The sequence below is a fragment of the Elephas maximus genome, chromosome 3 (genome assembly GCF_024166365.1).
Source record: "Elephas maximus indicus isolate mEleMax1 chromosome 3, mEleMax1 primary haplotype, whole genome shotgun sequence".
NCBI lineage: Eukaryota > Metazoa > Chordata > Mammalia > Proboscidea > Elephantidae > Elephas > Elephas maximus.
The window spans coordinates 147451115-147465822 of NC_064821.1; the positions used below are offsets into that span (position 1 = coordinate 147451115).

A 14708-nucleotide genomic window follows, 5' to 3' on the forward strand; every position below is an offset into this window, starting at 1 on the left:
CTGCCCAGCCAGGCTGGACGTCGGGGGCTTGGGGGGGGTGGGGCCCGGGGGGCGTCGGGGCCTCGGCTGGCGCCGCACCTGGAGCATCTGGCAGCCGACGTGCAGCTTCGCGGTCCGCGGAGCGGTTGAATCACCGGTGAATCATTCCTTGCAGGGTCCCGCAGTTTCCTGAGGGAGGAGGCGGGGCCGGGGTGTGGATTCGCCGGGGGCCGCCCACCGTGACGGCTGTGGCCCGGGCCGGGGGCGGGGAGTCGGGAGGAGAGGCGGGGAAGGGCGCAGAGGGGCCGGCCGAAGCGCGGGAGCCGCCGCAGGCTTTATAGAGCGCGGGGCACCGGCGTCCCCAGACTCGCAGTTTCCCGCACTCACTCGCGCTCCCTCCAGCCGCCGAAGGGCGCCTCCAGCCCAGCCTCCCCAGCCTCCAGGGCTCAACCGAATCCACCCGATCTCACCGCAGGCTCAAGGAAATGGTGCCCCCCATTGGGCGCCACGCCTTGCGCCCCGAGGCCGCTGCTGCTCTGACGCTCCTGCTCGGCTGGATCCTCGCCCAGGTGGCCGGCGCCGCAGGTGAGTGGACCCGGCGCCTCGCCCTAAGGTAGCAGCAGGCTCTCCCGACTTCCCTGAAGCGCCGCAAGGTGCCTCCCGCACCCACGGGGCTCTGCCGTGCTCACCCAGCCGAGTGTGAACGAACGGCCGGCCCGGGGCGCGACTGCGGGAGACACCGGTGGTTAGCGCCCGCGACCTTGCTGCCCTTCACTGCGGGAGAAGCTCGCACCGGGAGTCCGTTGTGTTGCATAAGTGCATGTTTGGCTCCCACTTTTTTAAGTTTAGGAAAAAAATTTCTAGACCCAGAATTATGGCAAGATCTACCCTGTAATCCACGGAAACCGGCAAACATCTGGAAACCCTTGTTTGAAGGTGGGGGACGTGGGGCCGCACTTGCGTGAGACCAGTGGCTTGGAGGTTATCTTTCCTTACATTCTCATTTCTCCCGTAATAAAGAGCTGGCCTCGGTCTTTTCTTGGTCATCTTTGTTTTAGGTAAAGGAAGAGGCAGTCCTGTTGCCAGTGTTACTTGATTGGAGCAAGCACGGCGGCGCTGGGCATGCCCCGTATCCGTATTCGATGTGGGGGACTGGGCAGAGACTGGGACCTGTTGAGTACTGGGAAAAAAGCTGACCTTAATAATAATAAAGCATCCTCACCAAATACGTCCGACGGTGTGACAGGCCATCATCTCTGTGGATGCGTCAGTGCACAGAAACTTTTGGATAAAAATGAAGTTTGACTTTTTCATTGTGTGTAGTTGTAATTCTTCTGCACGTGTGGGGTTTGTCCTTTTCTCTAACTTATTGAAAATCTTTCCTAAAGGGCCCGGTCTTCCCTGCTGATTTGCACCTTAGAGTCATGACCTTCTCAAGTTGAACACCCTGGAACCTTGGTGACTCCTGGGCTGTGCTTCAGGGTCAAGTTATAACAGGGCTTTTCCCCATGACTAATTTCAAACAAGGGTTTTAAGATTTTTGACAGTTTCCATGGATTACTGGGTAGATCTTGCCATGAGATAACTCTAGGTCTAGAAAATTCTTAAAGGCACTTTTCTTGATAATTCAGTAGTGAAGGTTTTGTGGTTGAAAAAAAAAACCCTGAGGTTTATGGCGATGGGAGGGTGGGAAGGTGTTTTTTTACTATTAAAGTGAAGTTGTGCTGAGAAGTGCATTTAATAATAGCCGTTCCTCTGTTGCTTAAAGGTGCTGCAAATGTATTGGTAGCATATAATTTAACCTGGAAGTCAACTAATTTCAAGACAATTTTGGAGTGGGAACCCAAACCCATCAATCATATCTACACTGTCCAGATAAGGTAAGCTAGGGACAAAAAAAAAGGAAAAAGAAATTTAAACTTTTTGCTGTTTCTGCTTTCCTGTGCTAAATACAAATGTCTTTAAAGCCAATTAATGGATGAGATTATTTACCAGACGACAAAGAAGAGGGGGCATTCAAGGTCATTGGCTGGCCAGTTCAGTACTCTCTCAAGACTGAAATATTCTCAGGCCTCAAACTGATATAAAGTTTTAATTGTCTCTGGAAATGATGGGAAGTTCCTAAGGGGAGTTTACTATGGAGAGGCAAACCTTTTGGAGCAGACAATGGAGGCACTGATACACGCGTTTCTGGATCAATGGCAACCAACCTCAGTTTAGCGCAGATGGCTTTTCTGTTGCTAGCTGTCTAGACTGTGAGCCTCGTTAGGTAAGAGATGGGGTGGAATTCGGATGTATACATTGCCCTCAAGCAGTGTTTGATTCATTAATCTTTGAACTCTATGAATCAAAATTTGGTTGCATGGCTGCTGTCTTCCGAGGCCAAGTTAGTGACTCACCATGCTTCCAGGCAAGACTTCTCTGTCTGCACCCTCAGTTATCAGGCTGCTCTGCCCATTTCTTCTCCATTTCTGACTGACAGCTCTCCCACAGCCTCCGTAATTCCGCACATTCAGTCTCATTGTTAGTGGTGTGGGACATACTGCTCTTGATGGTTTTCTCTATATTCTTGGCAAGTGTTGGTTCCTGAAATATTCTAGGAAGCTTGGTAAAGATTAAATAGAGGACAGCAGCTATGGAGATGCTTTTAACACTAATTGTAGAAAGGCACAAAAGTATCTCTGGCTAAAATTAAAGGGTTTTTCTGATTTTTTAAAATTGTTTTTGCCTTGCTTTTTAGGGCATGTCAAACCTTTTATAGCATTAGAAATGCAACTTCTCAGTACAGGGTGGGTCCTTTTAAGTGGATGTTCTTGTTTTTCAGAATGGACTTTAGGCTAACTATTGCCAAACCAACAGGGAAGAGAATGTGTATGTGTGTGTGTGTGTGTGTGTTCAGATAGACAGAGATAAAGATAGTTTATTTTATAACTTGAGATGAGGGCCAAATTTGTCCAGTCAGACTATACCAAAAAAACCAGACCTGTTGCCGCCAAGTCAATTCTGACTTACAGCAACCCTATAGGACAGAGTGGAACTGCCCCATAGGGTTTCCAAGAAGCACCTGGTGGATTCGAACTGCCAGCCTTTTGGTTAGTAGCTGAACTCTTAACCACTATGCTACTGGTCATTAATTCTTCTAATATGGAGCTGAAGTTTACCTTAAACACTTTCCTTCCGGATACTACAAAATAAATTAATAGTGAAAATAAAATTTTAGGAAGAATATTTATCGCCTAAATGTGCGGTCTTAAGTTTGGTGAGTGTACAGAAATATATTTATGATTGACCTGTTTTTTTTAAAGTACTCCTTTGTCAACTGTAAGTTCTTGGACTTCATAAGCCTGCCTTTGTTTAAATGAGCGCAGCCCCTGATGTGTAGACGTCCTCACGGAGGGAGAGCTGCAGCTTGGGGAGCACGCATAGCCGGAGGGTGCTCCTGCTGACCAGAGACAATCTCCCTATGCTCTCTGCCCTCCCTGCCCGGGCTGAGGACCTGTGAGCAGTCCCATCAGATTCTGCTCAAAACCCGTACTCTGCCTCCACCCTCTCCACAGATAAACAGGATTCCTTAATTAAAAGGGACCACAGCAAGCGTTTTAGAGATGAGGAAACTCACCCTGAGAGGGTGAGGTATATATTCATGTCTGAGCTGATGGTGCGTGCCTGCGCCCGGTCTGGAGCGGAGGCTTCCCTGGTACCCAACACACCTTCTCTGGTGAGGTCTGCCGCACAGAATCTGGCCATGAGGCCCCAGTGCCTGGAAGAGAGAGGGAAAGCCTTTTCCACCGTATCTTCTCAGCATGCCTCCTGTGTTCCTTGCCAGGAGGAAGCATCTTAACCTGCTGCTCCTCTTCTCCACCCACCTGCCCTGACTACCAAGCCTACCCCCAGCCACAGGATGCCATCGCTGACCCGAAGCCCCTATTTGGAGTTCCAGTGACGTTTTCCTTCTTTGGAAACAGTTTTAAATAGTGTCTGAAAAGTTATTGACTGAGGCCTTAGCACTGAACCATCACCTAGATATAATACCGATTGCACGGGAATGTTCTTAATTGCAAAATAGAATTTGCAAAGCTTCCGGGAGATAACCTGCACCTAAACTGGTGACAGTCTGTGTTCTGTGGGAAGTTTTTGGTAATTCAGGTAGGACTTTTCTGATTTCCAAATCCTCGTGCTAAATTTTGCCACAGAGGACGTGGTCCCTGTGTGTGCGCTCTCTCAGAAGGAATGTAGCCCCAGAGCCAAGCAGAGTCTTTGTCCTGTTATCTGAGCTACTAGCTTGCCCTAGTGGTGGAGAAGAATCATCATGTACTCATTCTCTTTTTTGAAATGGGACTTATATAGTCACAAAAATATCGCAAAAGTAGCTACTCTACTTTTATCACAGACAATTAAAGACATGCAAGAAAAAGAAAAGGTTTCCGTATCATTCTTAGTTTGTCAGTTTCAGGACAAGGAGTAGGTTTACCCAAATCCTTCTATTTCAGTTATTTAGTTGAGATTTCTTTAAAAATACATACTTATGGTTCTTTTGCATGGATTTAAAAAACTGAATCCATGTGGTGGCTTGCCTTCCTCCCCATCCCTCCCCCCATTTTATTAACTCAACCTGTAAGCTCTAATCATCTAATACTTAGCAGGGCCAGGCTATGTGCAAAGCCCCAAAGCCCTGCTGCTTAACGAGGGGCACAAGTACATGGCCACTTGACAGAGAGCAGACTGTGTTCACATTAAGCACTTTATGGACGGACACGTTGTAGGGACAGGGGAAGGAGAGGTGAATTCTGAGAAGGAGATCTGGGAGGTTCCTAGGGAGGGTGGGATGGGATCCTGGCCTTGAATGATGAGTATGGTCCTGGCGCAGTGGGTGATGCCAAAGGAAAGAACAGTGTAGCAGTCGCTTCACATGCTTTTCTACAGATTGCTTTGGAACGTTCGAAGAATTTCATTTCTAGCTGGAATTCTTTAGATCCTTTCCTCTTCGCTGATGCCTTACAAAGGAAAGATTTGTCTGTCAGCCTCTTAGTCTCAAAACTTCATTAGCCAGGTACTACCTGTATTGTTATTCTGTAATCTTGGACAAGATGTATTCACGTCTTGTAAAAGTGAGGGAGGCATGTAGCATAAGGAGGAAGGCAGACCCAGCTCTGCCACTCATTAACTGTGTGACGTTATACAAGTCACCTAATGTCTCTGAGCTCCAGTATTCTCATCTGTAGAAAAGATCCAGTACCTTTTTAGAAGGATCATGGCAAATGAAGTAATGTGAAAAGATAGTGCCTGAATAGTGCCTGGCATGTAATGGATTCAATAAATGATTAATAACCATATTGGTTCTGGGTTAATAGTGGTGATGAGAGAGAGTAATATATAGAATATACAATGATATAATGAGCCCTGGTGGCACAACGGTTAAGTATTCAGCTGCTAACCTAAAGCTCAGCAGTTCGAACCCACCAGCCGCTCCTGGGGAGAAAGATGTGGCAGCCTGCTTCCATAAAGATTACAGCCTTGGAAACCATATAGGGCAAGTTTTACTCTGTGTGCTATACTATACAGTCGCTATGAGTCAGAACCTACTTGATAGCACACAGCAACAACTGTGCTATAATGTAATAAGCAGACTATAGTGAACAGTGGGGGCTCGATGAAAAATTGCTCTTTCTCCCATTTCAACATGACAACCAGTCTGCACATTCAGAGGCATTATAACAATGGTAGAAACCCTGGTGGCATAGTGGTTAAGTGCTACGGCTGCTAGCCAAAAGGTCGGCTGTTCAGATCCACCTGGTCCTCCTTGGAAACTATGGGGCAGTTCTGCTGTGTCCTTTAAGGTTGCTGTGAGTTGGAATCGACAGCAACGGGTGTTTGGTTTTTTATAACAATGGTTAAGAGGCCAAACCCAGGAGTTAAATTGTTTCTTGATGCGAAGTCCAGCTGTGTGACTTAGAGAGCGTCCTGTAATCTCACTTTGCCTCAGTTGCCATACTGTAAAAAGAGGGGTGTTTACAGAGCCACATTCCAGTTGCCAGGAAGCCTCGAGCAGCACCCAAAATGCTCACACAGGAAATGCCGCATCAGGCTCAGTTGTGGTTGCTGTTAACGTTAACATAGAACATCACAGCTGGAAAGCAGCCTCGCTCATTCGATGCAGGTCATAATGTCCCATTTCTCTTTCTTTCTTTAGTACTAGATTAGGAGATTGGAAAAACAAATGCTTCCATACAACAGCCACTGAATGCGACCTCACTGATGAGATCATCAAGAATGTGAATCAAACATACATGGCGCGAGTTTTTTCCTACCCGGTAGGGAACGGACATACCACCAGTTCTGATGTGGAACCTCCTTTTACAAACTCTCCAGAGTTCACTCCTTACTTAGACAGTAAGTAAGAAGAGAAATGGCTTGGTTTGTGATAACTTTTCATTCTTATTGTTAAACCTGTTGTGTTGGAGTCAATTCTGACTCATAGTGACCCTGTAGGACAGAGTAGAGCTGCCCCATAGGGTTTCCAAGGCTGTAAATATTTACGGAAGGAGACTGCCACATCTTTCTCCCTCAGAGGGCTGGTGGGTTTGAACTACCAATCTTTCAGGTAGCAGCTGAGCACCTAACCGCTGCACCACCAGGGCTCTTCTTCTTGGAGGAACTTCTTAATATCCTTGTAAGCCTTTGATCCTTAACAGTCATTAGATTAAAAAAAATGTTGATACATAAACACATTGTCTTTCTCAGAAACTGGAAGTGCCACAGTCCTCTTTGCTCAGTCCGGTTGTGATAGGAGTTACACAGGACATGAATTTCAGAATTGATAATGGTGGCATCCAGTAGCTTTCTCCACTGATCCGTCCCCAGATGCTACCAGCAACCTGCTGGTTGCTTGGGGAGTACAAAATCCATGAAGGCTGGGGTTTCAGCTTGTCCCCATGTATGTTTCATAGACCCTGCCCCATCCTCAGACCAGAAGTCCAAGTTTCGGGTTTTTAAGCACAAGGAAAGTCCACAGAGTTTCCCTCTAATGCCATAATGGAGGTTGCTGACCTGTTCCAATCCATCGACCATGATTGAGTCCTGGGGTGTGCCAGCGCTTGCCAGCTCCCAGCCTGCCTCCCACATGACGGTTTTTAAAATGTGGAACGCATTCCTCCACAGCCTTTGCCCCAATAAACTGCCCCAGTAAAGGAATGCAGAGGATTCCTTCCAAGTGGGAGATTTGAATTTTTTTTTTGTATGTCTGTGGCTCTGGACTATTTTAAATAAGCACATGTAGCACATTGAGAAGAGTGAAATCGGCTTCTCTTTTAAGACCTACTGGTTAGAATGAGGAGTTCTGGTGGCACAGCGGTTGAGCATTCAGCTGCTAACCAAAAGGTTGGCAGTTCAAATCCACCAGCTGCTCCTTGGAAACTCTATGGGGCAGTTCCACTGTGTCCTATAGGGTCACTATGAGTTAGAAATGGTTAGAATGAAGTGTTGTATTATTGGCCCTTCTATATTTACCCCTCTGACCCCCCCATGAGAGGGAATAGAGTTTCTGGAGGTAGAGCGGGTGAAGAGACCATCAACCAACCCTTCAGTTCCATCATTTACTTTGAGGGTCAAAATATGGGGCAGGTTGGGGTTTGCTGTTTTTCACCCTGTGTGGGCTAGCATCTGCCCATTCGAATGTTTCTAATGCTTTCAGTAAATCTTTCTTTTACTTTAAAAAAAAAAAAAAATGAAGAGGAGCTTTATCTCAGGTGATCATGGCTGCCTTCTCTGAGCCCCCATTTGGAAGGTCCTCTCTTCAGGCTCCCTCTAGTGCTTTTACCTGTGTGTCTCTTACCACACTTGAGAAGCAACCGCATCGGCAGCTGTCTGCAATAACTCTGCAGAGCCATGTCCATTCTCCCTCCAACTGATGACATCTTATTATTTCCTTTTATAGTCCCTGAGTTTTGGTAGGACATTTCCCTCTTTGTGAAAGAGGAAGCATATAAATAGAATGATGCAAAGTGGAAAATACTGTATCTGTTCATCTTGTGTGTGTGTGTGAATGCATATACACGCATGCGTACTTTGTCCTGTGGCTTGTATATAATTGGTGTTAAGTAGGTGAGATTTATTTTACTTTTATTCAACCAAAACACCTGAGATAACTGAGCCATTGCAGGGACCAAGTGGTTAAAACAGGTTCCGTGAGGTATTGAAGACATTCTGCAGGCTTTCCCATAGCCCCAGATTTATTGTGCCTAAAACATGGACTCTTATCAACCACACTGTTCATTCAGTATAGTAGCACTTGAAATGTAGCTAAGGCCATAAGTGCAAAATACATACTGCGTTTTAAACATGTAAAAGCTCTGAAAAGGTTTTTATGTTAATTACTTGTTAAAATGATAATATTTTAGATAGAGTTGGTTAAATAAGATACATTATTAAAATTATTTTTACTTTTTTTTTTTTTAATGTAACTACTAGAAAGTTAAAATTACATCTGTGGTTCTGTTCCCATCGGACACTGCTGCTATAGACCAGGGGGTCGAGTTTCTCTGCAGGCATTTTGTGAAGGATGACTGTTATTAACTGCCATAACCAAATGGGATTTTATTTGTGTAGAGTTCTCTGGTTCTAACCAGACTCACCTTCTGTGTTTCAGCAAATCTCGGACAGCCAAGAGTTCATAGTTTTAAATCAGTTGGGACAAAGCTGAATGTGACAGTAGAAGATGCACGCACCTTAGTCAGAATAAATGGCACGTTCCTTAGCCTCCGGGATGTTTTTGGCAAGGATTTAACTTACATTCTTTATTATTGGAAAGCTTCGAGTACAGGAAAGGTGAGGATTTTTTAAATTTGTTTTTGTGACTTGTTTTAAATTGTGGATCCTTGATTTTACCACCTTCCCTCCACCCCCTCCCCCCATCCCCCAAGTCAAAACAGCAGCAGGGAGGCTGGCTGAGAGGGCAGTGTGGTGGGGCCTGCTGGGGGAGTCAGGCAACAGGTCCTAGTTCTACCTGTGACTCTGATCAGCCTTGTGACTTTGGACAGGGCCCCTTCAGAGCCCCAGAGTCCTCCACCAAGGGCTGGACCAGATTATCACTAAAGTTCCTGTTGTTATTGTTATGCTGCATTGAGTTGATTCCAACTTGTAGCCCCCAGTTGACAAAGTAGAACTGCCTCATAGGGTTTTCTAGGCTGTCATCTATATGGAAGCAGATTGCCAGCAAAAAGATCCCACGGAGACCCTGGTGGGTTCAATCTACCAACCTTTTGGTTAGCAGCAGATCAGGGCTCCTTCAGGGTTCCTTTAGTCCTCACATTTCTTGATTGCTTCCTCTACTGAGGATCTCAAAGAGAAAGTTTGTTTTCAATTCAATGATTAATACTTCTTCCTTTTGTCTTTTACTGTGAATACTTCCTGACAGGCTACACTGGGTTGGATGTACTTAAGTTGTATAGGAAAGGCATCCTTACCAGTGATCAAGGGAGCTGATTGACTAAGTCACTTCTAACTCTTACACATCAGGGTTGTCCATGACGGCCTCGAGGGGAGCCTGGGCTTTTACTTCCTAGGTGACTTAGTAACGGGGAAAGGATTCATTCTGAGCCCAGATAAATTAACAACTCTTTACCTTTTAACAGAAATCAACTAAGACAAACACAAATGAGTTTTTGATTGACGTGGATAAAGGAGAAAACTACTGTTTCAGTGTTCAGGCTGTGATTCCATCCCGAAGAACAAACTCGAAGAGTCCAGAAAGCTCCACTGAGTGCACCAGCCAAGAAAAGGGCATTTTCAGAGGTGAGTGGCCCTGTGTGGATACCTCCTAGAGGGCTCTCTCCACCCTCAGAGCCAGGATGATATTTGTTTTGTAAACTATTCAGGGAAAAGTAGCCTCTTCCCTTTATTTTTTTTGTTATTGATTTTAGGCATTTAGAAATGTTTCAGTGTCCTTCCTCTGTATCCACAAGTGTTTTCTTGAGCATCTACCATGTGCTAAGCTCTCTGCTGATCACTGGGCACATAGTGTGTACTTAGGATTGAGCGTCAGATCGCAGATTTCTCTGTGCTTTTTTTAATTAAATTTGGATCCTTGGTGGATGCCTCTGGACCAGTGGCAGCAACACCCAATAGGTATTTATGAGCACCCGTGAAAAGTATTGCCATTGCTGTTGTGTGCTGTCGAGTTGATTTGGATTCATAGCGACCCTATAGAACAAAGTAGAGCTGCCCCATAGCGTTTCCAAGGAGCACCTGGTGGATTGGAACTGCCGACCTTTTGGTTAGCATCCATAGCTCTTAACCACTATGCCTCCAGGGTTTCCACAAAGGGTATAGGAGGTATAAAGTTTAAGCCCTCAAGAAAAGAGATTGAGTGTATCAAGTATAGCCAAATGCATGTGTGTACACATGGCCAACATGTGCATGCACACACAGGCCTAAGACACACTGGGTGAGGAGTGAGCGTTCAGACGTGTGCATGAGGCCAAGAGTCTTGGAGTCTCCCTCCAGGGAAGGGGGGTGGTACTCTGAGTGCTTTAAGGGAAGAGAGTCAGAGGATAGTGATGATGGCCTAACTCCTTGATAACACGAGCTATAACATTTTTAAAATCCTATTCTCTCCTGTTTATTGACATTTTCTCCTTCCCTCTGGCCTTGCTCCTACACACAGCCTTCAGATTAATCTCCCTAAAGCCCAACTGCAGTTTGGCTGCCTCTCTGCCTTTGTGCACACCCAGATCCCTGCTTCCCCTGACTCTTTTTTATTTGCATATATTTGTCTTTCAAGAGCTGTTTCAAATGCCACTTCCATCTTACCGAGGACAGTTGCCACTGAGTCACTTCCGACTCATGGCGGCCCCATGTGTGTCAGAGTAGAACTGTGCACCGTAGGGTGTTCGTTGGCTGATTTTTTGGAAGTAGAGCACCAGGACCTTCTTCCAAGGCACCTCTGAGTGGACTCAAACCACCAAACTTTTGGTTAGCAGTTGAGCATGTTAACTGTTCATACCACTCAGAGACTCCCACCCCCATCCCAAAGCCTTCTTATTGCCCCACTCAGTTACTATCTTTTCTCCACCTGAATCCTAGTAGCACTTTGTACTTCCCTCTTTCACTTACCCAGTAGGTATTTCTGAACACACACGAAAAGTAGAACTGTAGTTCTACTATTATTATTGCTGCCAAACTCATCGTTGTTTTTAACCGCTTGTTTCCAACAGCTGTCCTTGCGTTCGACCATGTGTATCTTTTCTAGACCGTGAACATTATTCAATTCATTAAGTGGCCCTTTAAATGCTTTTAGCCATTGTCGAGTGCCCTGAAACATCTAGGGTTTGACAAATTCTTTCCTAATCTAAGTGTGGTGGGAAGTGTGGAGGAAAGAAATTTCAAATTACGCAACAGCGGATGGTGTAATTTGGGGTTGTGTCCCCAGTTCTGTTCACTGTTAAATGGAATTGGAGTGCTTCCTCTAAACTGACAGGGTGCCTTTTATTTTTTCAGAATTGTCCTTCATCATTGGAACAGTGCTGTTTGTGGTCATCATCTTCATCATTGTCCTGTTGGTATCTCTGTACAAGTGCAGGAAGGCGAGAGTGCGTCGGAGCGGGAAGGAGACCTGCCCACTTAATGACGCATAAAGGAAGCACCATTGGAGCTGCCAGCTACTGCAAATTTCACGTTGCACTGTGACCAAAAATTTTTTAAGAGACCAGACTATATGGAAACACAAATCAGTACTTCAGAGCGCGGAGAGCCTTTGGGTTCAAAGAAAGCTCTTTATCTGACCTGTTCTCACAATCAGCATTCAGGTTTTGACATTGGCATTAGTCACTTTGGAATGTAATGAATGGTACAGCGAATTCCAAGTTTTTTGTTAGTTTGTTTTTGTTTTGTAACACTATAGCACCTTTTGCACATATCATGCTTTAGACTGTATATTCTGCACTCAAGGTGAAACCAGGTCATCCAAGCAAAAAAAAAATTAACAAATGCCTTAAAAATTCCTAGATGGACTTTGGAGAACTTTTGAGTGACTGACACCAAACCATGTAAAAAACGGAAATCGGGAGTGGGGGACTTATCTAGGATTTTTCTACCATGTATCTGTCCTTCATAATATGGTGTTTAGTTTTTTTTTTATTTTTTAGGAATTTATTTTGAGCATCAAAGCAATTGACAGACTTTCATATGAATGCAGACTTTATTTTAGGCACCCATAACGTGCATTACAGATTAGCACTTTAACTGACTTAAATGCTGTTGAGTAAACACTCGACAGCTAATTATATTTTTATAAGATTACTACACAAACTGTGTTGAGTTTATGATTTAAGGTACTTAAAGCTTCAGTGGTCAACATGGTATATATTATATAATTTTTTAAAAAAGGTTTTGTATATGGGGATTTTCTATTTATATAGTAATATTGTTTGTATATATTGAGATTATTTATTTAATATACTTTTATATAAATAAAGGTGACTGGGAGTTGTGACTATTGTATTTATTGTATCTTACATTTGTTATTTATGATTTGGTCTTTGTATTAGTCAGCTCTGCTGCGGTAACAAATGACCCTAAAAATCTCAGTGGTTTATAGCAATGTATCCTTATTTCCCAATTCCATTTTAGTGGCTGCAGGTTGACTGCAGCTCTTCTCAATGTTTTCTTATTCTAGGACTCATGTTGAAGAAGAGCCCCTATTTGGATTATGGCAGAGAGAAAAACACACTGGTATCAGCAGGCAGCCACAACTTGGAGCTTTAAGCCACCTCTGAAAAGTTTCTTCTCCATTCTGGCCCCTTGTCACATCGGCTGACTTGCCCACTGGTCCAAGCAAGTCACGTGGCCAAGCCTAGCCATACTTTTCCTACCAGGAGGCACCACAAGTCACATGGCAGTGGGCAGAGATGTGTAATCCCCTTACGGAGAAGGAGAAGATGGTCTGCTGCAGACTTAGGTTTCTTCCCATGGGCATTAAGTTTGCACTGAGGTTGACGGTTGAGGAGAAAGGAAGAAAAAGTCTATGGATGATTGTCTTAAAATTATATGAAAGACCAATGTAATATAAAGTGTAGGGAGAGAGATAAGTGGAACATGGTCTAGAGTTTTTGAAAGCATAAACTAGACTGAGCTTTTTATGGGCAGGCACCGGGTCTAGCTCATTGTCTATAGCTCCTTTAGGCTGACTTGGCAGACAGTGGATTCTTGATCAGTCTTGGCTGAGTTGAGTTGACTTTATTACCATCTATAAAAAAAAAAAAAAAAATTTTTTTTTTTTTTTATAAGGTAGAGGGGCCCTGGTGGCACAGTGGTTAAGCACTTGGCTGCTAATCAAAAGGTTGGTGGTTAGCCACCCACCAGCCGCTCCATGGGAGAAAAGACCTGACAATCTGCTCTCATAAAGATTACAGCCTTGAAAATCCAACAGGGCAGTTCTGCTGTGTCCTGTAAGGTCACTATGAGTCAGAATTGACTCGATACCACCAAATTTCTGTAAGGTAGCAATAGTGAGCCCATTCAAATACAAATAAAATGCAGTAGGACAATCTTGCTCTCTCAACTGTATTGAAAGAGGGTTTTAACTGGAATTGAAAATGAGGTTCCTGGTACTTAGCTGGGCCATACAACCACTTTCGCTTCCCTCACGGAAGGCTGCGCAGGCGTAGTCTAGGAAAAACATCCACAGGGCACAGCCACCTGAAAGTGGTCCCACAAAGGGGAGGCTGCACAGACATTAAAGTGAGTGAAGACTCATTTCACCGTCCAGCTGCTAATAATTGTTAAACCCAAGGAACTCTAAGCATTGTCAATAAAACTCTAAACATGAAATGTTTGGTATAGTATCACGTTCTAGGGAAGAATGGGCAAAACGAAACTTCAATATCTTTGTTAAAAATGGTAGCCATTTTAGAGAAGTTAAGGGGAGCAGACCAGTGCTTGGTTTATTTGGTTGGTTTTTGTTTGCCATAATCAATATGTTAATGCTGGAAAGATTGAATCTCACACTGCTGTAGAGCTCTTGTTACACCAGAGAAAGAGGGCGTGCATTTGCAGCAGAGTTGACGAAAAAACACTGGCATGGGGACATGTCCTGAAAGAAGTGTGCTTTGGCCGTTGTCTTGGATTCCTGCTCACATGGGCTCCAAAAACACCCAGACCTGTTGCCTTTGAGTCGATTCTCACTTGGGCTACCCGGGACAAAAGTTAGTGTACTTCATGAGGGGGCAGAATGAGCTCCAGGAGAGAGCAGCTGACTGGGCATTTCTGTGCCAGGAATAATTACAGTGTTACGTAACTCCGTGGCTTCATAATCTAAGGAACTCAAATTATTCCACTAAACAAAGTACTGGCAGACTGAAAGCAGGTCTGGGTACAAATGAGGTGGCTGGCTGTTCCCGGGGAAGGAACTCCTCATAGACCTGAATGAGGCAGAACTGCAATGATCAGACAGCTTCTGCAAATTTTAACCTCTCCCCAGGTTGCCGCGTCTCTCCTAATTGCTGGGAGTAAACAGCTGCTGCCAAAATCAACACTGTGATGGCACCAGAGCAGAAAATCATGCTATACATTCTTGGCTGGTATCCTGGAACTACTGCCCTCCAGTGGGCCAAATTATATTTCATTATTTATCCTGGCCTTGAATGTTTTTTTTTGAATGTAGTTTTTTTGAATGTATTCCATAAAGCTAATTGTTAGTAAACTAAACATCATGCTTTGAAGAGAGATTTCTACCA

At 44.6% G+C, this 14708-nt stretch overlaps 1 protein-coding gene across 1 annotated transcript; it reads left to right on the plus strand.

Moving 5' to 3' along the window:
- Positions 1-334: 334 nt before the first annotated feature.
- F3 (coagulation factor III, tissue factor) lies at positions 335-12444 on the plus strand. The gene is made up of 6 exons (XM_049879735.1): positions 335-564; positions 1748-1859; positions 6170-6369; positions 8624-8802; positions 9609-9768; positions 11473-12444. Exons 1-6 carry the CDS (start codon positions 465-467, stop codon positions 11607-11609), a joined length of 888 nt encoding a protein of 295 aa, XP_049735692.1. The 5' UTR covers positions 335-464; the 3' UTR covers positions 11610-12444.
- Positions 12445-14708: the final 2264 nt, after the last annotated feature.